This window comes from Lissotriton vulgaris, chromosome 3_2 (genome assembly GCF_964263255.1).
Source record: "Lissotriton vulgaris chromosome 3_2, aLisVul1.2, whole genome shotgun sequence".
NCBI classification, from domain to species: Eukaryota; Metazoa; Chordata; class Amphibia; order Caudata; family Salamandridae; genus Lissotriton; species Lissotriton vulgaris.
In genome coordinates, this window is record NC_141690.1 from 98,689,661 (window position 1) to 98,716,839 (window position 27,179).

The window sequence follows — 27,179 nt, forward strand, 5'->3', positions numbered from 1 at the left end:
GATCTGTTCACCACCGCCGAAAACAGCAAATGCCGAGACTTCGCCTCCAGGTACTACCAGCAGGGGACGCTGGGGAATGAGTTATGGACCAACTGGTCGAACAGCTTTCTGTACGCTTTTCCACCCATTCCCCTGATTCCAGCGGTACTCGTCAAGCTGGCCCGATCCAGGGCTCGGATGATACTCATTGCCCCGGAATGGCCCAGACAGTGGTGTTTCACGGACCTGCTTCACCGGTCTCTCCTTCCTCACATTCGGCTGCCGTGCAGGCCGGACCTTCTCACGAAGTTCGGGGGGCAGATGTTGCACCCCAACCTCTCGTCTTTGAGTTTGGCGGCATGGCTCCTGAAATAGTGCAATATGGCCATCTAAATCTGCCCGAAGATTACATGGACATACTGAAGGAGTCTAAGACCTTCCACTCGGACTTCCTATGCTTACAAGTGGAAGAGGTTCTGTATCTGGTGCCAGTCCAAGAACTATGACCCTACGAGGTGCAAGGAAGACGTCATCCTTCCTTACCTTCTACATTTGGCGCAGTCTGGCCTTAATGTTCATTCAATTAAGGTTCATCTTGCTGCATTGACTTCCTACAGAAAATGCCCTTCACAGACTTCCTTCTTCCAGATCCCTGTGATCAAAGATTTTTTGGAAGGCTTGAAGAAAGTGTTCCCTCCTGTCAGGCTTCCTTCGCCTTCATGGGAATTGAATGTGGTGCTGTCCAGATTTATGAATGAGCCTTTTGAACCTATTCATAAGGCTTCGTTGCAGCACCTGTCCTGGAAGGCGGCGTTCCTCGTGGCCATTACATCGGCCTGCAGGGTGAGTGAAATTCAGGCGTTGTGTTGGCAAGAACCTTTATACTGTATTTCATGCTGCGAAGGTTGTTATGCGTACTCACCCTAAATTTCTTCCCAAGGTTATTTCTGATTTTCATGTCAAAGAGACCATAACATTGCCTACGTTTTTTCAGAATCCTTCATCTCCAGCGGAGAGGTCTCTACATTCCCTGGATGTCAGGAGGGTGTTGAAATTTTATCTGGATAAAACCAAAGATATTCGTAGGTCAGACAGATTATTTGTCAATTATGGATCGGTCAGGACGGGTCTTGCTACCTCTAAACAGTCCATCTCTAGGTGGATTGTGTCCTGCATACAGTTGTGTTACCAAAAAGCTAATAAGACCTTAGGGGGGTAAACCTAAGGCTCATTCCACCAGGGGAAAAGCTGCCACGACAGCTTTACTCCGTAATGTTCCGATTGCAGAGATCTGCAAGGCGGCCACTTGGAAGTCGGTTCATACCTTTGTTCAGCATTACTGTCTGGACACTGATGCCAGGGCAGATGCTCAGGTTGGGCAGGCTTCGCTGCGGAATTTGTTCGCACAATAGTGGTGTTAATTTCTTTTCTCCACCGCCACTTTGGTGTGGGGATGAGCTTGCCGTTCTATTCACTAGATTATGACTATACACAGAGATCCCCTATTACAGAAGGAGTAGTTTCTGTCCTGTAACTCCAGTTCTGTAGTGGGGGTATCTCTGTTATAGTCATAAGCGCCCGCCCTCCTCCCCGGTGGAGATAATTATTCATGTAAGGAATGCTACAGGTCTGGCGTGCTACGCCTTCAAAAAGAACTGAAAGTAAAAGGGACCTGCTGTGCATTCTGAGATACTGGGAGAAAGTTCTGGAAAGTTCTCTTAAAGGCACAGTATCCTATTTAAGCCACATAATGGCAGCCTATGGGGCTTGTCTGTCCATGCCTTCCTCTCTATCATTCCAGAGTCTTTTACTGGTAGAGGCAAGTTTCTCTATGGAAGAAACTGGGCAGGCTGTGTTTTGTTCGGTGGAATTTCTATTTGAGGTACTGGACAGTGTAGCCTGTGGATATAGGCTGCATTATTTGTCTTTAACTTCTCTCTTAAGTGTCTTTGCAGTTTCTGCTTGATTTGACAACTTAAGAGATTATTTTTGATTGCCGGGGTCCACGCACATGGGCGCGAGTATTCACTAGATTATGACTATAACGGAGATACCCCCACTACAGAACTGGAGTTACAGGACAGAAACTACTCCATATGAGATATGAATATATGAGATATGAATATATGAGAGATGAATTTATTTATTTTTTATTTATTTATTCAAAGTTTTATATAGCGCGAACAAGATCCTTACAGATATCCGAGCGCTTCACAATGACGTGGTAGGGGCAGTAGGAATGAACAGGGGTAATGGGAGCAATGTAGTAGTCACTAACATGAAAGGATAATAATAACATACATAAAACATATCCATATACAGTCAGGTAACCTATCAATATACAGTCAGGTAAACAGGTAGTATAAGACGGCACAAGTCATTGATCCCACTACAGAGGTGTTCAGGTACACTTTGGGTGTGTGGAAAGCTTATACCAGTGTTTTATTATAGAAAGAGCACTGAGTGGGGGCAACCGGGAGGGTGAATCAGTGACCCAACGTGTATCATATATTGTAAGAAAGTAGCGTAGTAGTGTCTCCATCAAGTAGAGGTATAGTGCCAAAGGACAAGGTGAGTATTGACACAAGGCAATGCAAAGTCTCTGATCCAGCACCTATAAGGTTCAGGAGATCTTGGCCAGAAGGATGGTTTTCACCTCTTTCTTGAAGAGTGCAGTGGAGGAGATACGCCTGGTTTCAGGAGGGAGCGCATTCCAGATCCTGGGTGCCATTCCTGAGAAGGAGCGCTTATAAGTTTTCTCTTTCCGGAATCTACGGGGTTTCAGGAGTAGATTTTTTGAGCTTCTATTGGATCTCGAACCTCCTGATATAGACAACTTTTGAGCGAGGTAGTTGGGTGCATTGTGGTGCACGGCCGCGTGTGTCATAACTGCAATTTTTAGTTGTATTCTGGCTTCAAAAGGCAGCCATTTTAGGGACTTTAAGTCTGGGGAAATATGCGAATGTTTTCTTGAGCCAGTAATGAGTCTTGCGGCAGCGTTCAGGGAGGCTCTTAAGGGTGCTGTTGTGGATAGCGGGAGTCCGCTGAGGGCCACAATTCCGTAGTCTATTCGAGGGATGACTAACGCTTGTACAGCAGTTTGGAAGTCTTCAGTAGGGAGGAAGGGTTTAATTTTCCTCAGTGTGTTTTGGAAATTAGCTGCTTTTGTGGCTTTGCTGACGTGCTGCTGCATGTTGAGCTTGGCGTCTAGTGTGATGCCTAGGGATTTCGCTGAGTCCACGATGGTGGGTTGGACATTGAGTGCTGTTAGGTTGTTGAGCCATGTTTGGGTGGTGGAAATTTTCGCCAGGGGTGAGATGAGAAGGAACTCAGTTTTCAGAGCATTTAGTTTGAGGTGATTATCGGCTAGCCAAGATTGAGTGTTAATAAGCGTGGAATTCAGATGTTTGATATCTTCCGGAGATTGGAGCTTTAGGTACAGTTGTGTGTCGTCGGCGTACATATGGAATTGGACATTAGAAGCTTGGAGCAAGGTGGCGAGCGGTTCCATGACGAGGTTGAACAATGTGGGGGAGAGGGAGGATCCTTGTGGAACACCTAGATCGGCAGTCACAGGTGAAGATAGCACATTGTCGATCTTGAACTTCTGAGACCGGTTGTGAAGGAAGGACGAAAACCATTTGAGAACCGTTCCCGATAGACCCATTCTAGTGCTTAGCAGCTCCAGCAAGTTCTCATGTTTGACCGTGTCAAAAGCTGACGAGAGGTCAAGAAGGATGAGGAGGCAGGACTCATTGCGATCAAGAATTTGGAGGGCGTCATCAATTATGTGTCATAGCTGTTTCCGTGCTATGTTTCGCTCGGAAGCCTGATTGATGAGAGTTGAGGAGGTCAAATTGGTCAATGTGTCTTGTTAGTTGGAGTTGGACACATTTCTCCAGCAGTTTGGCCAGGGTGGGGATATTGGTGATGGGCCGGTAATTGTTTAGGTCAGACGGATCAGCTGTAGGTTTCTTGAGTATAGGCGTGACTTGCCCCACCTTGAGGGAGTCTGGAATGAGGCCCTGTTGCAGGGAGCAGTTGATGATTTTGGTCCAGAGAGGGAGGAGCAAGGGGATGAAGTCTTTTACAGCATTAGCAGGTAGAGGGTCTGTGAGGTGATTAGAGGGCTTCAAGGTGCAGAGCAGCTTGTGTATTGTTTCTTCCGAGTAGGTATCGAAGTATAGCCAGGATGCCATGTTTTTAGGTTGAGTGTTAGTTATTCTTGTGTGGTTGGGGAATCGGCTTACATCCATGATGAGGTCATTTCTTATGTTGTCAGTCTTTAGCTTAAAGAAAGCAGAGAAGTCTTCACAGTGTGGGGTGTCGCTTGTTGTGCTATTTGATTGTAAGGGTTGTGCCTTTGTTTGGGTCTTGATTAGTTCGAACAGTTTTCTTGGCCTGTTTTTTGCTTGGTCCAACTGGCGGCTGAAGAAGTCCAACTTTGTGCACTTTATTTTCCTGAAGTAGGCAATTCTCTTGTTTTTAAGCCTTTTGAGGTGCAGTGCTGAGGGGTCCGCTCTCCAGGTGCGCTCTGCCATTCGCATTGAACGCCTGTCGTCATTGAGTCTGTCGTCATACCAGGGGTTAGAAGTTTTGGTGGAGACTCTCTTCAGTTGCAGTGGAGCGACTTCATTGACTCAAGGTAGTGGTCAGTCAGTGATTGAACATCCGAGGCACCTGAAGGGGGAAGGAGGAGATTGCCGATGGGGGGAGGCAGAGTAGAGGGGTTGAGATTCTTCATGTCCCTTTTCCATGTTTTGGATTTGATTGGTTGAGCCGGGTTAGGTTTAACTTTTTCATTGATAAAGGTGATAATGTGGTGATCTGACCAGTCGCAGGGTAGAATCGTCTCCAGTTGCGTAGAATTCTCTTTGGCAATGATGAGGTCAAGTATCGAGCCTTTGTCGTGTGTTGGTCTATCGCATATTTGGGTGAGGTCAAGCGCATTAAGGAAAGTTTTGAGACTATTCACCACTGTGTCTTTCTGATCGTTCCAGTGGAGATTGAAGTCACCCAGGTAGACTTGGGTGGTCTGCCGACCGGCATTGGAAGTGATCATGTCCATGAGTTGTTGGGTGAATATGAGATTGTCACCAGGCGGGTGATAGATGAGATGTAAAGCACAAACTTGTTTGCCCTCGCTGGTGATGTCGAGGCAGAAGAGTTCACAGGAGGAGAGGGAGAGGGAGGGGGAGGTGACTTTAGTAACAGAGAGGTTGCTTCTAAAAATGCATGCAATTCCCCCGCCCGTCTTGTCCGAGGACCTGTCTAGCCTAATGATGTGATAGTTGGGGGGGGGACTAGTAGGTCCATAATCGGGGTAAAGGCTTCAGTGAGCCAAGTTTCTGTTAGGAAGGCTAGGTCCAGATCCCTAGCTGAGACGAGATCAGCGATGTCGGAGGAGTGTCTCTGGGCCGATCTGCAGTTGAGTAGGATGCATTTGAGTTTGGGAGAGAGAAGGGTGGTCGAGCTTTCTAAAGTGAGGGGAACTTTTCTGAGGTTGTTAGGGACGGAACCTCTGTTGTTGAGTGTTGGGAGCCTCAAAGGTTTGTAAGAATTGTGGGTATGGGGATGTGTGTGCTAGGTATGTGTTTTACCGGACCTGGGCCATAAGTGCGTAGGAGAGAGCATAGGTCGCGGTCCGACAATGGGTTGAGGACACGGCAGGGGCGGTGGGAGTTGTTGCGAACGGGGATAGTCGGCCAGCGCGGATGTCGTTGGAGGCGAGGGTATGTAGGGCGGGAGCGTCCTTTGTAGGGTAGAGGGATGATGGGAGGTAGACTGGGCTGTGATGAGAGAAGGTCTTTGATTGCGTGGACATCTTTTTTGATTTGTAGAATATCCTCTTTGACTTGTTGGAGGTCAGGGGGTGCATTGGGGATGGCGTAGGGGGTGAGAGCCATTGGTAAATGGTTGTGTAGTGAGCTGGAAAGCGGGCAGGGAATCGAAGGGGGGGTATACTGGCGTTGTTGGAATGTTCTGCGGTGCAAATGGGTGGGATGGCATTCAAAGAGTGGGCGTCTTTGTGGGCGGGGGGGTGTGGGTGAAGTAGGCGGTGGGTGGGAGGCATAGGTAGTGCCGTCAGTGGGAGACGGTGCCGGTGAGTGGAAGAGTGAGTGAAGGCTGAAGACAGTGGGGGAGACCAGGGGGTAGTGAGGGCTGAGAATAGGAGGTGGGAGAGGGGGATGCTAAGGTAGGGGAGGTGGTATGTTCTGTGTGTGTTGTTGGGAGGGTGTGAGTGTCGTGGGTGGGAGTGGGGAGGGAGCTGGGGGGGAAAGGTGTCCGCCGTGGGGGGTATGGGAGGGGGGGGTGGATAGACTCCGAGTGGTGATGTTATCAGATGGTGGCGTGTTGTGGGTGAGAGTTGTTCTGTTAGGTGTGAGAGTGTCGTGGGTGAGAGTGGGGAGGGGGCTGAGGAGGGAGAGGCGTCTGTCGTGGGGGGGTGGATAAACTCCGAGCGGTGGTGTGTTCAGGTGGCGTGTTGCGGGTGGGGGTTATGTCAGGGAGGAGAGGGATAGGGGGGATGTGAGTGGGGGTAAAAGGGATCCTGTTAGAGGGGCGGTTAGTATAAGAGGTGGCAACATTTGTGTCTGTCCTTGGGGAATGTAGGGCGTTGACAGCAAGTGGGCCATTTACTGGGGTACTGGGGGTGTCTGTCCTTGGGGAGTTTGGGGTGTTAACAGCAGGTGGGCCATTTACTGGGGTGCTGGGGGTAGAGGTGTTGTAGGTGGGGGCTGCAACGTCAGGGGTGATAGTGCTGGTGGAGATCTGGGTGGGGGTCCGCAGATTGGAGAGGTGCTCTTTGAACTTGGGGAACAGGTTGTCTAGTAGTTCCAGATTCTTGTCCGTGAATTGAATTAGGACAATCCCGTTGTTATAGATAGTAATGGTAGTCCTGCCAGAGAAGAGGTGGGAGGGTGTGATAGAGAGAGTTAGGCCATGAGTTGTTTTCCTGGTGGAGGAGACGGTGAGTAGGGTTAGGAACGTTTTTTTCCATTGGGCTCTGCGTGAGGTGTGGAAGATGATATCGGTATTCAGGGCTCCATTGCCCGGTGAGAAGTAGGTGTCGGCAAAGGGTGTTTCAGGGTGCGACCTCATGAAGTTATGTTTAAAACGTTTAGTGGCTTTTTTGGTGAGGGTGGAAGGGTAGTTAATTCTAAAAGTGTGCTTGCCGTTGCGCTCCATTTTAGAGGCTGTAATGTTGGGTGTAGGAGCTAGGGCATCATAGGTGACACTAGTGAGCATCCAAAAGAGATATGAGGTAGCGTCCAAAAGAGATATGAGGTAGTATGTATCTAAATCTAAATCACTGTATCTAAATACAATAATCACAATCGGACTCAGCAGTCGTTGTAAACATGGTCAGAATCAAAATCTAAATACAATAATCGCAATCAGACTCAGCAGTCGTTGTAAACCTGGTCAGAATCAAAATCTAAATACAATAATCACAATCGGACTCAAAATACAACGAAAACGGGATGTAGGAAGTGGTAATTGGTGCAGTCCAGGGAGAGGAGTGGAATGAGTTCACCTTACCGCAGGGGATGGAGACAGAAATATGTGAAGGGAGATCGACGTAGAATAAGCATAAAAATACTAATAGTAATAATACAGGTATGAGGTAGCATAGTACTAGTAATAATAAAAGTATGAGGTAGCAGTCGGTGCAGTACTGAGATAGAGGAAGAAGGGTACAGCTTTTAACAGTGGATAGTCTAGAGGTGTAATATTAGTGATACACTAGAACAAGGTACAGGTATACAGAGTGAAGAGATATGCAGTTTTTTTGAAATATGAGGTAGTTAACGGTGCAATACTATATTGAAAGTGCGAGGGGTGTAATATACCTAACGGAGTATAATATTAATGATATACCAGGTCAGAGTCTATATACATAATACATGTGCAAAAGAAAAGTAGCAGGAGTCAGAGATGCCCCTAGTGAGCAGCCAGAAATATGAGGTATCCGTCAGTGCATTAAGTACATGTAGAGGTATAATACTGCAATAAACTGTAGACACTCGGTACTTGAGATTAGGAGAGAGGAGAGATAGGGTCAGACCACGCCAAAATGGCCGCCAAAGTAGAGGAGATAGCTACGGCAGTCCTCTGTTAGTTTCTGTTGCTTTAGGCACAGGGAGGGCAGAGTCAGATTCTAGATTCTGTTTGAGCAAGGCCAGATCCTCTCTTGCTGGGAGGGAGTCTTATCTGTAATTTGGTCTGTGTGGGGGTGTCAGACAGACCTGGGAGCCTCGTGGGCCTCTTCGATGCAGGAGGCGATTTATTGCTGCCGTTTTATGGCCACAGCCATTTTGAATAGAGGCACAAAGGAAAAAAAGGGAAATGTGTGCAGGGTCGATAAATACCTTCTTATAGTTCTGCCCATATAGACCCACGATGTTGCCAGCGGAGTCGTGCCAAGTGAAGCCTTTTTCTTTTTTCTTTTTTTTTTCTTTTTCCTGTTCTAGAAATGGGGAAAGGACGCACACCGCTGTTGCACCGCCTTCTGGTTGGTGTGTGTGCGCAGGGTGTGTTTTTCCTACTGCCCCAGGTCTCAGGAGACAGCCATCTCCTCCGTCATTGGTGGAAACAATAACGACACTTATTCAATTCCCCGTGCAGAGAGGTAGGCTCTGGTCGGACCGATTTCCGATGTCACCCACTGACCCGTGTGCTCATGGCTCTAATCCTGCTGCTCTCTGGGCGGCGGCGCCTCACCTCCGGTCACCTTCGGCTCCCGTCGCAGGGGCAGTACAGGCTCCTGCTATGCGTTGCTGCTCATCCGGATCCCGCGTGTCCCGGGGCTCACCTCAAGCTGTTCCTGTGGCAGCGCCAGCATTCGATTTCTGGACTCTGTGTTGTCCCTCCAGATCACCTCCGGGATCGTCCGGTGCCAGGCAGGCAGGCAGGCAGGCTCTCCAGGCGACGCACGATCCACCCGGGCGTCTGTGCTACCCTCCGGCAGGCTCCGTCCGTCCGACTCGGACACCGCCTGAGTCCAGAGCCAGGGCCAGCCCGGTGGAAGTGGGGGTGTTTACGGGGCCCAGCACGCCCTGTATGTCCCGGTGCTCCAGCCGCCCCACCCGAGCACCAACCGATGTAGGTGGGGGTGACACCAGTGTCCCGCAGCAGTCCAGTGGTGAGAGGGGACACGGGCGAAGGCGTCCCAAACGTGTGCGCGATCCTCAGCGGTCTCCGGCGGACTCCTACCAGCCGTCCCGGTCTCTGCAAGCGTCCAGAGGCAGCCCGGTGGAGGAGTGGGTGCTTGCAGGACTCTGCAGGACCTCCGAGAATTGGTAAGTGCAGTCCAGTAATTAAATCCAGCTACTTGCAGAGGTTCTGTTCAGTTCAGTTCTCCCTGCAGTTTTCGTCTTCTGTCCATGCACCGATAGCAGTCATAGGGGTCCCAGCCGCCGGAGCCGCAGATCAGGTGTCTGGCACGATGTTGATTTGCACTCCAGTTACTTTTAAGGCCAATCCAGTTACTCTGTATAATAATCCAGTTACTCGTGTTTGATTATGTGCGCAGAGATGGGTGCTTTTTGGGGATAAATCCAGAATAGGGATCCCGAGCACTGGGAGCTCCGGACAGGGACTCCTACCTGGCAGCCATCTAGCTTCGACCTGAATATATGAGAGATTGAATATATGAGAGATTGAATATATGAGAGATTGAATATATGAGAGATTGAATATATGAGAGATTGAATATATGAGAGATTGAATATATGAGAGATTGAATATATGAGAGATTGAAATATATGAGAGATTGAAATATATGAGAGATTGAATATATGAGAGATGAATATATTGGGATATGGAGATATGAAGATCAGCGACCAGCGTCGAAGGGTACTTCTCAGTCGACGTCGTCCAAAAGGTTTCTAGGTCGAGACAGGTTCCATCCCCTCTGTCGGCGTCCAGACAGCGTTCGACGTCTAGGTCCAGATCCCCATTGGGGCAGCAGTCTGCGACGACTGAGGAAGTCTACGTCGAAGGATCGGTCGAACAAGGCATCGGGGAGGCTGAGATCGCGCTCTCCACGTGGAGCAAGGTCTAGAGGCTCCAGCCATTCGACATCACGTCATGTGACCTCGAGGCATTCGAGATAGACGTCTAGGAGACGTTCAAGAGTCTCCCCCCATTATGGTGACGCAGAGCAGATTCACGTCAAGACAGACGTCTCATCACTCTCCACGACGGCAGTCGCGCTCAAGGACACGTCGGGCCTCTTCACATTCGGTTCGAAGTTCCCCATAGACGATTGCTTCGTCTCACAGTGCATCTGTGTACTATAGAAGTCCTGAAGGCTCTCCTTCCAGAAGCCCTCAAAGGAGACAGAACCCCCCCCCCCCCCTTAATTCACCTTTCTCCCAGGTGGCTGCAGCCACTACATGTATGGCAGTCTGCATCAGCGGGGGAAGCAAGAAGGGCGGCTGAATACTCAAGCCCTTTGCATAGGTGTTGGAACTGGGGTCACCAGTTCCCCGAGGGTAGCATGGCACGAGCGGGTAGGCATCCGAAAGCTTACGTGTAAAGTGACCATACAGCACACACATCCACTGAGACAGTAACATAGGCACGCAATGGCTGATGCCACTTCAGTTAGTTTGTATAAAAATTAGATTACTTTTATATAGAGCAGAGTCAGGGTAATCAAAAATTACAGTATCAATATCATTAGTTTTCCTTCAGAATACTCCGGTTTCAACACTTGGCATTAAATACTAGATGAATAAATATTTAATATAAGATAAATATTGAATATTAGATGATATTAAGTAATAACCACAGGCCTGACCTCAGGCTTGCTCCATGTCAGCACCTGTAAGGAATACATTACAAAGACAACCAAATGACATTGCGTTTTAGTTGTTTAGGCATTTTACCCACTTCTCACCAGGCAAGGGTGAGCGTTTCACAGCAGTAAACCTGTTAATAAACAACTGTAGGCTTCCAATAAATGTGGCACTAAACGGGAGAAAACATTTCATTAAGAATAAACATCCCTTTGTGCAGGATTAAACATTTTAAGAATCAATCCCAGCAGGAATGAGCATTTCCTAGATTGGGGCTATACATTTCAATAGTTGTTTTACCTTCCTGTAGGCCAGAATTACCCATTTCATAAGGTAAGAGTACATTGTTTTCTTTAACCTGGGTAGCCTTTCTTCAGATAGAAATAAACAGTTCCTTAGGCAGAAGTCAGATCATTTCATCAAGGATCAGGCCACCTTTATGGAAACCGTATCAGACCCCTATGCAGGACTAAACATTTCGACAGGCACGCCTGAGCTCAGAGGACTTGGCTTCCCTTATGTAGATAGGAACATTTCCTTGAACAGGAATGAGCTTTCTATAAATATCAGGCAGATCTCCCCCCCCCCACCCCCCCCCCCCCCATTTCCTGATCCAGATCTGGACATTGTATTATCTCCGTCAAGCATAAATAACCGTTTCATTATCCAGCAGACACCTTACATTATATAGTTGTAGGCGTTTCAGAAACCCTGGATTAGGCAGGAGTAGAAAACACTTCCTTAAAGATCAGGCAACATGTCATTATGCAAAAACCCACATGTCATTAGGGCAGGATAACCTTTGCATTTAACTGGGGATCAACATTTCATTATGTGAGCAAAGGGGGCAAGTTATTAATCACTGTAGCATCAATAACCAATTCATCAGGAATAAACATTACATCAGGACTAACCATTGCAGCAAGGAGATATTGCATCAAGAATAAACCTGGCAGCAAACTTAACCATTGCATTAGCCAGCACTAACCCGGTATAAGGCCAAAATGAGCACTTAACTTTACTCCCAGGCAGGGGTTAACCTTAGTGGCCCAGCAGTCCCTTAACGTATTAACCCGGCTCAGTGGGCAAGAATCACCAGGGCCATAACAGACCCCTAGCCAGGGGTTAATTCTTAAATAGGTCCAGGCCCAGTTCAGGTACTTTTATGGGCCTAAACAGGGCCCAACTACATATACAAAAAAACACCAAGGGTTGAGGTAAAACAAATTGCACCTGCTTTCACCTGTGGCTTATAATTCAAATTGATCGGGCTTGTGATTCCAAGGAACACAACCCAGTTTGTTCCGTCTAGGGCAAAGCCCACAATCGTAATGTACAATAAGAAATCAGCACCCATCCAGAAAATATTGTCTTTTTAGTCTCAAATGTCCATAGTACATGTACAAATGCACAGTCTTTTAAAAAAAGGGATCCAAATTCTTGCAGACTTTCTTTTTCAAGTTCTTTATTAAAGTGTTTCGGCACAAGAAAAATCCAAGAACACAAAAGGATTCACTTCTTAGCCAGCCAACGCGTTTCGTCTCTTACAATGAGACTTCTTCAGGGCTTCCACGAGAAATGGTAAGCACACATCAATACATCATGGTAAGTTTCTCAAAAACAGGATATTAAGGAAATTTTCTCTTTGTTCTGACGATCAGTATTCAGGAGGACAGAACCCATACAACGTCGGGATTCCCTGTCTGTTAGGTAACTGTATTGCTTACACTGTTGTTGCTGTGCTTACTCTTAGTAGTCTTGGAAAGGCATGGTGACCAGCAGTGTATCCACATCGGCAACTGTTGCTGCCCTACTGCCGATGTGGATACACTGCTGGTCACCATGCCTTTCCAAGACTACTAAGAGTAAGCACAGCAAAAACAGTGTAAGCAATACAGTTACCTAACAGACAGGGAATCCAGACGTTGTATGGGTTCTGTCCTCCTGAATACTGATCGTCAGAACAAAGAGAAAATTTCCTTAATATCCTGTAATATACTATACTGCCATTCTGCGCGGTATCCCCATTAATAATGAAGCCCTGACATTTCTTGAGGCAATGTGATGTAAGGGAACCATGCAATTCAAACACCTTTCCACCCCTGTCATCCCCTCCATCTTCTGCCCAATAATCGCCCACAGGGGTGTGAGGAACTAGCGAAGGACAAAGCAAATACTCCACCACCGCGACCCCCCCCCCCCCCCCCCCCTCCCCCTCATATGCACTCATAGAGTGGTTCTGCAATATTAGGCATCAATCTTGTCCACTGTCCCAGGGGTCACTCGAGGTAAATTAACACTTCCCGTGTCCGATGCATCGGACTCCGATCCATTGAGCCTTTTCCGATTCAGTCGCTTCCAGTGGCGTTGCTTCTTTTCCTTGAGATATTGCCGTGACTGCCAGTGATGCGGCTGAGCGTTCTGTCTCAGTTTGAGTCTCCGTGGGTTTTTGAGTGGAAGGACGGCGCCCTCTAATGTGCTGCGACTGGCGCGGCCCCTCTGCTGGTGCACCTATACCGCGTCCTGCTCCACCCGTGCCCGCTCTGTAAGCTTCCAGCCATATCTAGGCATCGTCTGGGTTGTTGTGAAAATGTTTTACAGTCCATGGCAACCCTTTGGCGCGCCGGCAACATCTAGTACTGGAGGCCCTCTACTTGAAGCGCCTTCTTGACCTCCAGGAACGAAGCACGGAGACGCTGTACTTCAACCGTTTAATCCGGAAACAACATCACGTTACAGTTGTCTAATTTGTAGGGGCCCAATGCCCGGGCCTTGTTCAGTAGGAGGTCCTTATCCCTATAATGGGTACCCTCGCCACCAACGGCCTGGGGGGCCTGCCAGGCGCAAGTGGCAGAGCTGCACTCTGTGTGCCCTTTCCAGGGTATAGAAGGACGTCAGGCCTTCAGGGGCAACCTCAGTCAATTTTCCAAGTAATCCACCATATTGGCCCCTTCCAGCCCCACCACGCGTACATTATTTCTTTGGTTCCGCCCTTAAGCATCTTCAGCCTTCCGCTTCAGGGTTTTGCAATCAGTGCGTGATATCTGCCATTTGAGCTTCCAATGCCTTGTTACCAGGTTCTACGGTCCCCAAAGTTACTTTTGTCTGCTTTACCTGATGTACTAGCTTAGCGTGATCCGCCAGAAGGCCCAGCCCCTGCGCCACATGTGCTATGTCTTTCTGGAGAGTGTCGGTCTTAAGGAATTGGTCGACTTGTTGCTGCATCATCCCTTCCAGGTGTGGCGCTATCGCTTCCTGTTTTTCTTGCGCCCCTGTTTCGTCTTCCTGTTCCAGTGGGGCTCTCCCCTGTTTCCCTCAGGGTTTCCCCATTGAGGGCCGCTGTGCAAGTCTCAGTACCAGCTTGGTCTCCCAATGAACCTCTTGCGCTAGGCGTTCCGTTCTCAGGTGTCAAGCTAGCGACTTTGCCAGGGAAGTCTCTCTCCACCACCCCGCAGCAAGTCTCACAGTGCAAGGGTGCTCTGATATCTAGGACCACTCTCAGCCAATACCTGGTTGGCATTTGGTTAGCCTACCAGTCTCTACCACAGTCCATCTTCACTTGCCGTGGCCCAGGCCTGGTACATTTCTTCTGTCAGCTCACTCCACTCTTCCCGGGTGGGAACTGCATTCAGAGGTTGGGGCTACGTCTCTAGCTCCGCAGCCAGCTGGGTCACCTCGCTCCAGGCCCCTCCTCCAGCCAGTGTGCCAGTGCGCCTTCTTTCCCTCCTTATTGCAGCCACCGGTGGTTAACCCTAGACTTAGTATGCTAGGGGCTATGCTTTCTACTCAACCCCACGGCAACAGTCCTTAGCTGCGGTATGGCAGAGGTGGCAATCTAGTCCGATCTCAGCTGCTCCAGTGAGGCCTAAAGCTCAGACCCTTTATGAAGAGTTGCCATTGGGTTATCTGCCGGCCTCTTCTTCCTGGCTCTGTCACTACCCGCACCACTGCCCGGCCGCCTCCTCACGAATTTGTTTTCCAGGGCCACTCCTCTGTGATGTCTCCATCTGCCGGTAATGCCCCTCAGTTACTGCTGTTAAAGCCAGAATCTTCGGTGGCTTCCGCTACAGTCTACGGGCGCCCAGTCAGCTGGCTACAATTCTCATAATTGAGCACAGCAGCGCACCCCGGGACATCCCGCACAATCGGGCTCAGTCTGTCTGTATTTCAAAAAAGGCGTACCGCGCCCGAGAGGGCGAACTTGCTACACATCCGCTTTCCCCGGACGTGCCGCAATGTAGTGTGTGGATAATAAACCGATACGCAAAGAATGGAATACGCGATCAGAAACTATACCGTCGAGGGTGAGTGTTCTACACACCGAGGGAAACGGAAGGATCGGCATCGAACCTGAGCGCAGCTAGTAGCATCTGAACCCGATGGCGAACAGCAATCTGAAGATGAAGTTGATGACCATGTGCACTATCACCTGAAGGAGTCACCTACCTCACGATTAGGAAGACTTCTTTGAAGAAAAACAAAGTGCAAACATCCGGACCCAACACTAGATGGCAATCTATGCATAGCATAAGATTCTACAGCTCTACATGCCAAGAACGGATGCATACTGGGTAAGTAGCATTTTCCTTACAGTCCTGTATGGAAAGTCAGACCTGTCCTGAATTTAAGTTTTAAGAAAAAAAGCACTTAAGTAAATCACCGCTTAGAAGTCTGTATTTGCGGTTGAACTGTGAGCTAGGTGTGATTTCATGCTGCACGCACTAGAGCAGAGGTTTGACACACCAAGTGGGTTGTGCTGGTCACAGTTTTCACCTTTGGAATAAGTCTTTTGGAAAGTTGAAATCCTCAATCTGTGCCATGTTGCAAGCTATACCCATGAAGTCCTATTTAAGATGGATCACTAATCGTTTTTGGTGGGAAAATACGAATTGCATGCCTGCGGAAGTCTGTCAGTTGGGTACTTTTCATGTCTTTGCTTCATCAGAATTTCGATTTTGAAACTTAATTCTCTTTTGGAGCTTAAACCTCCAGCAGAGCAAGCCTGGAACCTGTAAGAAGTCCTTTGGAAATGTAATACCTTTGCTGCTAGCCCACTCTGCAGCGATTAGATCTTGAAGTCAAAGTTTTTAAAGGCTCTTTTCAAACTTTCCAGAGCAGCTCCTCTTACTCACTTCATTACCTACTCCAGCAGAGGCCACCAGCAGGATGCAGTCTCATTCAAGTTGCAGCTAGTCCTGTCTGGGAAAAGTCCCCTGCATCATTTGATATCCCTGTAGCCTCACAAGCGGTCCACCAACTAAACATTGGAGTTCACTTTGGTCCTGGTTACAAGTGGGAGCAAGTTCAGCCTTTCCGTCTCCACACAAGGCACCGGCAGTGAATCCATTCCTTTTCTTGCACGGGTCCAGATGTGTGTGTTCGAGGCATGAGGGCTGCTGAATTCATATCTGTGCATAGATCGCCGCCTAGTGTTGGGTCTGGATGATTGCACATTGTTGTCCTGGAAGAGTCTTCGAAGTATCACGAGATAGGTGGCTCCTCCCCTGGACTACAGTGCGCATGGGCATCCTCTCCATCCTTTGTTTTTTTTCCGCCATTGGGTTCGGATGTCCTTATCTCGACTCCAGTTTTCAAAAGTTGTACTCTTACTCCTAAGGCCTTCACTGTGTCTGTATTGTATCGTTCAGTGCCTGTCCCTTTCGAGTTCTACAATCGACGTCGAAAGACGAGATTTATTTCGACTACACAGGCCCAGACTACATCGACGATGGAACGGACCCCGTTCAAGCGGTGTCCCGTTTGTAATTCGAAATATTCCAACTTAAATGTGCACCCTGTGTGCAATACATGTTTGTCCCCAGACCACGACGAGTCAATGTTTCGCCTGCTCGAAGTTCCACTCGAAGAAAACTATCAAACTTCGACGCGCAGCGAGGCAGTCGGCCCAACAGTCGGCCCCTGCACCTGCGAACATCTTCGATGCCGGAGACGAAGAGGTCCTCCCTGAAGAGGAGGACGAGGAAGACGTTCCCGAGGAAATGTCGGAACCGGCGTCGGAGCAGGACTCCAACTTCGAGGTGGGCGACCAGGCTGAGGAATACGTCCACGACCAAAACGTCGTCTAGGTAGGAGATGACGATGAGGCCCTTGGGGCCGTCGATGACGACTCCAATGGAGAGCCGAGCCCGCCCGCAGCTACGGGGCCTATCTCTACTATACAGCCCCCTCCAGCTCCGGTCGAGGCATCGCCGAAAGGCCTTAGCCAAGATCCTTCTGCACGGTCTACAGCCCCGCGCCAAAGCCAGGCTAAGACCCTTTCCAAGGAGCCTTCGGTTGATTCTACAAAATCGAAACCGAAACAGTTGGACCCGAAACTACTCAAAATGGTGGTCGGTTCGACGTCGACGCACGTCCAAACAAAGGCTGCCGAAGATCCTTCGGCGTCTAAGATGGCCGTCGGGTCAAAGACTGGGTCGTCGAAACAGGCCTCGTCGAGCAAGAACGTCGCCTCGAAGGGCTCGGCGTCGCCGCCGACAACCAAACATGGCGAGAAGACCAAAGACCTTCCGTCGAGGAAAAGTCTCGAGTCAAACCTGCCTGGCCTCAAGGCTATGCTTGGGAAACGCGCAGAATCCACAGCCAAAGAGGCGCCGAAGGTGTCGGCGACGCCCAAAGATGGGGGCCCAACGCGCCAGGAGCTCGAGTCGACATGCGCAAGCGAGCGGACTACACAGGTGTCGAAGAGGCCCGAATCAGCCGCTTCAGGCTCAACCTACGGCCTCGGCGCTAATAAAGTTTGGACTTCCGCCTACGGCCCGCCCAAAGCATCTAGAACGCCATGAAGCCAGACTTCCAAGACGTCGAAGGTGTCCTCCAAGGCCACGCACGAACAGGTTGTCTATCATGAGCCTTCGTATGACAACCAGGCTAAACTCTTGATCTTGACCGGCAGGCTTACTGTCCACAAGCGGAAGGTCACGCCAGAACATCCGTTGGAGGGCTACAGGATTCCACTCAAAAAGAAGATGGTCTCCTCTACATCTCCTGTTCTTTTTGAGCCTGTTCAGGACTATTCGCAACATGTGCCTCATTCTCCAGCTCGGAGTGAGGAGGACTTACACACAGACTATGGCCAAATGGCGTACTCTTACCACACGGACCCTGATCAGGATGACTCGCATCAATGGTCAGGGACAGGGGATCAAGGCGATGACCCTGATGACCCCCATACTGCTCTAGACTCAGTCCTACAATGTAAAACCATCTCCAACAGAGGACACCGCAGCATTTAATGCATTGATTGAACGTGCTGCCCTCAACCATGACGTCGACATGCAAGCCGAGCCAGTGGAGGAGGATTTCTTATTTGACACCTCAACAACTGAACGCTCCACTAAAACACTGCCCATGCTTAAAGGGGTCCTCAAGCATGCACCGAACATTTTCAAGGAGCCAACCAAGGCCAGGGTTATTAACCCCCGGATCGACAAAAAATACAGGCCTGCACCAGTCGACCCCACCTACATCAAAGGACAGCTCCCCTTGGACTCCCTCGTGGTTGCTAATGCACGCAAGAGGGATAACTCTCAAACCAGTGGTGACGCTCCCCCTCCGGACAAAGAGTCCAAGATCTTTGAAGCGTCTGGAAAGCGTGTGGCAGCGCAAGCCGCTAACATTTGGAGAATAGCCAATACACAGGCCCTGTTGGCTAGATACGACAGGGCACACTACGATACACTAGAACAGTTAGTGCAGCACATGCCTGATATGTACAGAGAAGGTGCAGAAATGGTTATACAAGAGGAAAAATTAGTCTCCAATGCGTTAATCAGGTGCGCTCTGGACGCAGCGGACTCAGCCGCAAGGGCAATTAATACTAGCGTGATGCTGCGACGCCATGCATGGCTGCGCATCTCAGGCTTTAAATCCGAGATCCAAACTACTCTTCTCAATCAGCCGGTTAACCCGGACTTCCTGTTTGGACCGGAGGTTGACACAACCCTTGAAAAAATGAAAAAAGACACAGACAGCGAAATCCATGGGGGCTCTGCAGTCCCAGCAGTTTCGGGGCACTTCTTTTCGTCGCTCCGGTAGTAGGGGAGCCACAAGAGGACAGGCTCTACGGCACTCCCAATACGCCAAGGGGAACACGCAGTCTACCTACATGAAGAACACATGGGGTGGATACCGTGGGAACAGCGCCAAGGAAAGAGGACGCGGCAATAACAAAGCCAGGTCCTCTGCTCCCAACAAACAGTGACTTCTTGTCACTGCCCCCCGACCATCTAACACCTGTCGGGGGAAGACTCCAGCAGTTCCTGCCTCTCTGGGAAGACATTACAACAGACAGGTGGGTGAGACAACTTATCCGGTACGGCTATTTTCTAGAACTGACCTCCACCCCCCCAACATACCCCCAAAGAACCGTCCTATGTCCGCAGAGCACACGCACTTATTGCAGCAAGAAGTACTCTCAATGCTGCAAAAAGGAGCCATAGAACTCGTGCCTGTAGAAGAGCAGGTTACAGGGGTGTACTCTCTGTACTTCTTGATTCCAAAAAAAGGACGGGTCCCTGCGGCCCATTCTAGACCTCAGACCCCTCAATAAATACATCCTTTCAGAGCACTTTCACATGCTAACCTTACATCGGGTCCTGCCGCTGCTCCGTCAGGGCGACTTCCTAGCCACCCTGGACCTCAAGGATGCATATTTCCACATTCCCATTCACCCAAGTCACAAAAAATACCTCAGGTTCACTATCCACAATCAGCATTACCAGTTCAAGGTTCTGCCGTTCGGGGTCACTACGGCTCCCAGGGTCTTCACCAAGTGCTTGGCGACGGTGGCAGCTCACCTTCGCAGGCAAGGTGTTCACGTGTATCCCTACCTGGACGTCTGGCTCGTTCAGGCCAAGTCGGCCGAGCAGTGGGGCCGCAATATGTCGCGGACCATTCACCTCCTTCACAGTTCGGGGTTCTCCCTCAACTACGCGAAGTCTCACCTGCAGCCAGACCATGTGCAACAGTACCTAGGCGCGACACTAAACACCCAGTCGGCCACAGCGCAGCCGAACCCTGCCAGGGTCAACAGCATGCAGCTGCTCATTCGGAGGTTCCAACCTCAGCAATCCCTGCCAGCGCAGGTGTTCATGCAACTGATCGGTATGATGGCCTCCTGCATATTCATAGTCCCACACGCGAGACTGCACATGCGTCCCCTTCAAAAATGCTTAGCCGACAGTGGAACCAGGCTCATGGCCATCTGAAAGACCTAGTGTTGGTGACCGGTCGTGCTTACAACTCCCTGCATTGGTGGAACCCACAAAACCTTTGCAGGGGTCGACCGTTCCAGGAGCCTGTCCCACAAATTGTGCTAACTACGGACGCATCTCTCCAGGGTTGGGGAGCGCATGTCCTCCACTACACGGTGCAGGGACTATGGACAACACAACAGCAGAAAATGCATATCAATGTGTTGGAGCTGATGGCTATCTTCATGGCACTGAAGGCATTCAAGTTGCACCTGTGCAACAAGGTCGTGTTAGTCCAGACGGACAACATGACCGCCATGTATTACATCCAGAAGCAGGGAGGCACACACTCCCCGCAATTGTCTCACCCAGCCCAGAGCATGTGGAAGTGGGCCATTCAGAGGAACATCTTCCTCATGGTGGAGCATCTCCCGGGGGTCGACAACCAGATGGCGGACCTGCTCAGCAGGCACAGACTTCAGATGCACGAGTGGGAGATCCACCCGTCAGTACTCCATCCATACTTCCAACGGTGGGGTCATCCAGACATCGACCTCTTCGCCACAAGCGAGAACGCAAAATGCCCAAACTTCGCTGCCAGGTTCCCACACCCGCAGTCTCATGGCAATGCGATATGGATGAACTGGTCAGGCAGATTTGCGTACGCTTTATCGCCAGCCCCCCTCATACCTCTGGTGGCGTGCAAACTGCGACAGCACTCCATGACACTCATCCTGGTTGCTCCAACGTGGGCACGGCAAGCTTGGTACACCACGTTCCTGGAACTTTCAGTGGTGCCTCACCAGCGGCTGCACCTCACTCCCAGCCTCCTCACGCAGAGCCATGGCGACATTCAGCACCCAGATCCACAACAGCTGAACCTTGCGATTTGGCTCCTGAGGTCATAGTTTGGATACCTCAACTTGCCTCCTGAGTGCATGAACATCATCAGGGAGGCGAGACAACCGACTACCAGGGCCTTTCTGTTTTTCAAAACAGGCAGCACCTTTCTGTTTTCAGGGTGCCTGCCATTAATGCCTTTTTAGAAGGCCTTAAGAGAGGAATCCCTCCCAGACACCCACCCCCCTTCACCAGTCTGGAACCTAAATATCATTCTCACCAGACTCATGGGGCCACCCTTTGAGCCACTCCATTCCTGTGAAATACAGTTTCTTACCTGGAAGGTGGCCTTCCTTATAGCTATTAAATCGCTGCGGAGGGTCAGTGAGCTGCAAGCCCTCACAATTCAGGAACCCTACCTGCAAATTCATGCAAATAGGGTGGTGCTTCGCACCAACCCTAAATTCATGCCAAAGGTCGTTTCGCAGTTCCACCTTAACCAAAACATAGAACTGCCAGTTTTCTTTCCTAACCCTGACTCAGTGGCAGACAGAGCACTGCACACGTTGGATGTCAAAAGGGCTCTCCTGTATTACATTGACAGGACAAAAGACTTCCGGAAAACTAAACAGCTGTTCGTTGCCTTCTCTCCACAACATAAAGGCAACCCCATCTCCAAGTCAGGTATAGCCAGGTGGATTGTTAAGTGCATCCAGATCTGTTATCAAAAGGCTAAGCGCACGTTAGCAGTTCCCCCTAGAGCGCATTCCACACGCAAGTTAGGGGCTTTCATGGCTTTCCTGGGTAACATTCCTCTAGAGGATATATGTAGAGCAGCCACATGGACCACCATACATACATTTACCAAACACTACTGCGTAGATGTACACTTCAAACAGCAAGCTGCTGTAGGACAGGCTGTTCTCAGAACTCTCTTTCAGACTGCTGCAGCTGGCACGGGCACCCGCCGGTAAGGAGGTAACTGCTATTTATCCTATGCACAGATATGAATTCAGCAGCCCTCATGCCTCGAACGGAATATGCTACTTGCCAGTATGCATCTGTTATTGGCATGAAGGGCTGCTGACATTCATATCGCCCACCCTCCTCCCCGGTGCCTGTCGCAGCTGTAGCTCTCAATCATTTTCAGGCATGGTCATCACTTTCTGTATTACACTCCATCTCTGCCACAATGGCGAAAAAACAATCTGAGGATGGAGAGGATGCCCCTGCGCACTGTAGTCCAGGGGAGGAGCCACCTATCTTGTGATACTTGGAAGACTCTTCCAGGCCAACAATGTGCAATCATCCGAACCCAACACTAGGCGGCGATCTATGCACAGATATGAATGTCAGCAGCTCTTCATGCCAAGAACAGATGCATACTGGTAAGTAGCATATTCCTTATAAGCTGTGGGTAAGGTGCCACTATTGTAGGAAGCATTAGCCAACAGTGACTGACTCCTGGGCAATCCCCAACTATTGGGCACAAAATTCCCAGGGTCAACCCGCCCTCTTTGCACATGTTGTAGTGAGGGCTGAGCCTGGTTGCCCACATTACTATGTTATCATAGGCTTATTAGCAGTTTAATTCCCATTTTACTTGTTGCTGCTTTTGCACACGACCGTGCATATAACTGTTGTAAGTTAGGCTGCGTGAATTGTTTCACATGAGAGGCTTGTTTTCAGCATCCTTAGACTTACATTACGACCCTAGTCTGCACAGTGAGTGCTAAAGCCTTCAAGGTTATCATAACAAAATAGCTGTTCGGGCTAATGGCTCACGTTTTAGCCATAACATACAGGAGGATGCAACCAACGTGATTCTGGCGACTTTAATATTGCACTGTAAGCATGATTTCGGGCACTTGGAAGAATTCAGTTTCCAGAGCTTTGGCAGATCCCGATGTGATTCATTCCTGCTGATCTTAGAGGTATGGGGTCCCCCACACAAGCCTAAGAGACCTTCTATATTTTATAAAACGTAGTTCGTAGCAAGGGAGGATGACTTACTAGGCGCTATAATACCGGTTTTCACCATCATTGTAATGATTTCTCCTTTTGTGTTTTATGGAGTTGTAACAATGCTGATCATATTATTTCTAATGTCTGCTTATGTCAGCAAAAGTACTGCATCTTAGAGCACGTCGTTAAAGTAAATAATTTAACCTTGCCTTGTCTCTTTTTTACTCCTGTTTGGAGAGTAGAACGAGAGTGTTCTTGCTTCCCTCCATTCCGGAGTATAACCTAAGTCTTATTCTGGGTTGTCTAATCATTGGTTCCTTTGCTATAGGACGAAGAGCTTATGTGACACTGATGCCAGCTGGTTAGGGTTTCTAGGTACTGAGGTGAGTTTTTTGGTCCACCACAATTCACTGAGGTCCTAGGTCTCAGCACAGTTCTGTGTAGGAGCAGAATCTCTGCAACAATATTGTCACGCTTTCTTCAACTTGTCCCACTGTGGTAATTTTTAGTGAAATGTAACCGAGCAGAACCTTTGTCGTCTGAGAAGGCTAGCCGCCCAGCCATGGGTGTTTAGGGAAATCAGCAGTGCAAAAACTCCTCAACTTTGTCATATTTTTTTGGCGCCAGCTCCCCCTTCAAGTGTGATGGACCATGGCTGGCTACAGGTGACCCTGGATGAAAGGAGAATTCTGCCCCAGGTCTCACTTTCAGCTGAATTATGAATGGGCAGGCTTCACTCTGGCCTCCCAAGTTAGTGATGATCCCAAGCCCTCCTCACTTGCTTTCACTGAGTTTGAGAGGCATACATCATATCTAGGCCTTCATGCCAAAACAACCAAACGGTTGTTTCTGACCCTAGGTGCATTTTTCACATATCCTCAAGGGGAAACACTGACAGGACAGTGGTTTAATAGATCATGTAGCTTATTCCAAACCAAGGCTACCAAAAATAGTATTTTAACTGTACTTTTGTTTTTCTGATCATAATAGCTACAGCCTTATGCAGTGAAAATAGCTTTTCATTGTTTAGTCACTAAATAAATGACTGGGTAATAATGATTTTATTAGGTCACACCACTGTTGGCACATGCCAATATATCTGGGATTTACAGAGTAATCGGATTGTGGTGCTAAGAGGTGTACAGATGCCCCACACTACCCAATATGCATCAAATTAATTGGTGAAACACTTCAGTTCACATAAGAACTAATGTACCGAAGCACTACAGACTGGGTTTTGATTTTGAGCCTGGAATATACGAATATTTAGGTTACTGTTTGAATTTACTACTGTAGGAAGAAATTACGGTTTTGTTCATCTTCTAGGTGTTACGTCTTCTTGACCAGACACAGGACTTATGATGGGTTTTGTTTTCCACTCACTCATGTATACATGTGGTTTCTTTTTGTATACCCTCTAATATAGGAGGCTTATCGAAGCACTCCTTGACAAGACCACTTCAAGATAGAGATATATATATATATATATATATATAAATTTTTTTTTTTTTTTTTTTACCGGATACTCAATCGGCTTTCTCAGCTCGGCAAACTAGTGTCTTAAAAAAATAATTATGGTGAGGACTTAGCTGACACTGCTTCTTTAACTCCTATTTTTTCATAGGGCTGAACTGGTCGTTCTTTAGAACGAATTAGTTCTTGTTATCACATTTGGATAGTGCTGGACACTTTTGAAGAAGCTTAGCTAGCAAATCTACATGGACAACATTTGAATTTACTCATCACTTCTTTTGTTGTAAGTTGTCAACTTTAATAGGACAGGCTCACAACTGTAGGGATCGGTCTTGAAATCCTTCTTGAATTTACCATTATCCACGTATGTTCTTTTAGACACCATGTCCAATATACTGATCAGCTGAAAGATAATTCTACGGTGTGGAACAGTGGAATACGTTTTGAAGACCTGGGTTGTCATTGCCGTTCTACGCTCTGAGTGCAGCTTCAACACCAGCTTTACAACTGATATAAAATTCTAAACCTTTGATAAATAAACAATGGTGTGATTGTAATTTTGAAAATATTATATTTTTTTCCTCTGACCATTTCAGGAATATCTTTCTTAACCAGGCCTGTTGACCCATGGGATTGTGACAACAATATTATTCCATTTTGGTTAGCTCCTCTTTATACGATTGACCTTTTATCTTAAGGCTATCCCTTTTACTTTTGGTGGTTAGCTACAGAGTTTATCACCTGTGCACATTCTTAATTTCTATATAATTTCTCACTAATCATTAGAGCAAAAACACCCTGCTTTAAACCTTTTTCTATAAAAATTCACCAGGGAAAAATATTTTCTCTTGCTTGGATGTTCTTTTAGCGCTTGTTCGCATTAGAGAAACTCTATTTTCACGTGATAACTTTATTAATGGTTCCCAAAAACTGTTTTTTCTGGAGTAGACTCGCATCACGGTTTATAAAATAATAACGCAGAGTGTATTTATACACCATATGTTTCAATTACACAAATATTTACTTGTATACATATGTAATTACAGCCTTAAAGTCACATGTGTGACGAAATACGTGTTGGCTGTATTTTGCACTACAATACAAGTTTCTACAACAAATCGGACTCCTGTACTCTTATTTTGGGGCTTGGACAGTATTGAGCTTGCCAACATGACAGTCTTACATGTGTCACTTTTAAAAACAAGGCATCCTACCTTGTGGGCTACAAGGTCTACTTAGGAAGTGACTTGCTCTTTAAAAGTTGCGTTTCTTCCTCTCATTGTTTAGATGGGTGCACCAGTAGATTTAAAGGTTGCAGCAGTCTGACTACACATATAGGCATAGCTTTTTTTTATTTTTATTTTTTGGGTCAGCCTAGCAGAATAGCACAATATGTTCTGCAGTTCACAGGTGGCATGTAACCTTTAATGATTTGGTGTATTTTTGTACACCGTATACTATGGCCATACTGGAAACTTAACTTGGGGAGTAGCCTCTTTTACCATGTGATAGGGGTTGGGGCATATACACAAGAGACTATCAGAAGTACCCCATTGTACAGAGATTTAAAAAAAAAAAAGTAAGACGTTTTCTAGTGGGAACCAGTTCAGAATACCTCATTATAGTATCTGTCGTGGATAGCTGTATCTATTCGCTATTTATTTAGGCTGATCTGGTTAGTAAAATTGAACTTTACATTACCTAGAATGCACTGGTTTGTTTCATTTTATCATAGTCACTAGAACTTACCCATATTTTCTTCTGAAATTTGTTTAGGCTTTTCATATAAACCATGGGGCGACTGTTATTTTGTTCAGAACTTCAGTTAAGACTTCTACGAAGAAGGCGTAGGATTAAAAATATATTTTCCTTTCTCGCCTTAAGAATAATTCAGTTTATAATACTATCTGCCAGAATAATGGAATCATTTGGTTTGGATTCTTTTTTTCCTGGAATAGGAGATGGTGTGCTAGATCTTTCTACTAAAAAAGCAAGCTTGTGTTCAGAAAAAATAACTACATTGGATTCCTCATATGAATCTCCATTGTCGCGGTAAGAAACGTTTTGTTTTTTAATGCTGAAGTACTTTTGTATATAGATGTTTTTAATGAAGATCTTTTGCTGTCTCGCATTGAAAAAAGGGGATGATTTGAGTTTCTTGTAGCGAAGGATTGGCAATACCGAAATGATTTTGTACTATTGCATTTCATGTGCTTTTTCTGTTGAGTATTATTTTCCTCTTTTTCTTTATTTAAAATGTTTTACAATCAAACTCATTTGAACTTCTAAGTATTCAAAAAGATAAGTTAAGTCTTGAACAGGCAGCTAATCAAGTATAGACACAGAATTTGGGAAATTAATTAGTCATAAAATACTCCAAGGATGAGACCTGAAAACCCATTAAGTTTCTGTTGCCTTGGAAGTGGGATATATTTACAATTTTAGAGTCTTTTTGTTCTCTCAAAGTATTCTACAGCAGAGGGAAAGGTTTGCTTATTAATGTAAAAGGCAATAAAGCATGGTTTCATTTATCTTTTAAAACAGACTATAAAGTTATATGGTTATCTGTTTTGTAATTCAGTATAACAAGATGGATATAAAATGATGTGTTGTGCACATGCGTGTGCTTACATTTCTGTTGCACAAAATTTAAGGGGGTTGACTCTTTTATTACTTGTTTAGCGGTAACGTCACGTTTCTACTAACCAAAAAACTTTAGGATTTGGAAACTTAGTAATGGATTGCTAATTGCATCACCATATTTATAACGGTTTTGCTCTGCAAGCTACTGTCAGAGGAATAGAAAGCACACATGAATAATATGCATATACTGAGCTATGACTTTAAGATCTTGGAAGTGCTGCTGTAGAAGCTTGTTTGATTTACTCACTGACCTAGCAGGATT

General features: G+C 47.5%; 1 protein-coding gene across 6 annotated transcripts in view; it reads left to right on the top strand.

The window, feature by feature from the left end:
- The window catches only part of LCORL (ligand dependent nuclear receptor corepressor like), a 649,811-nt gene that overhangs the window by 137,998 nt on the left and 484,634 nt on the right, over positions 1-27,179 (top strand). For all 6 annotated transcript variants that reach the window (XM_086964041.1, XM_086964042.1, XM_086964044.1 and 3 more), the window contains exon 6: positions 26,233-26,326. In XM_086964041.1, coding sequence (XP_086820167.1) covers positions 26,233-26,326 — 94 coding nt within the window. The remainder of the gene's footprint in view (positions 1-26,232; positions 26,327-27,179) is intronic.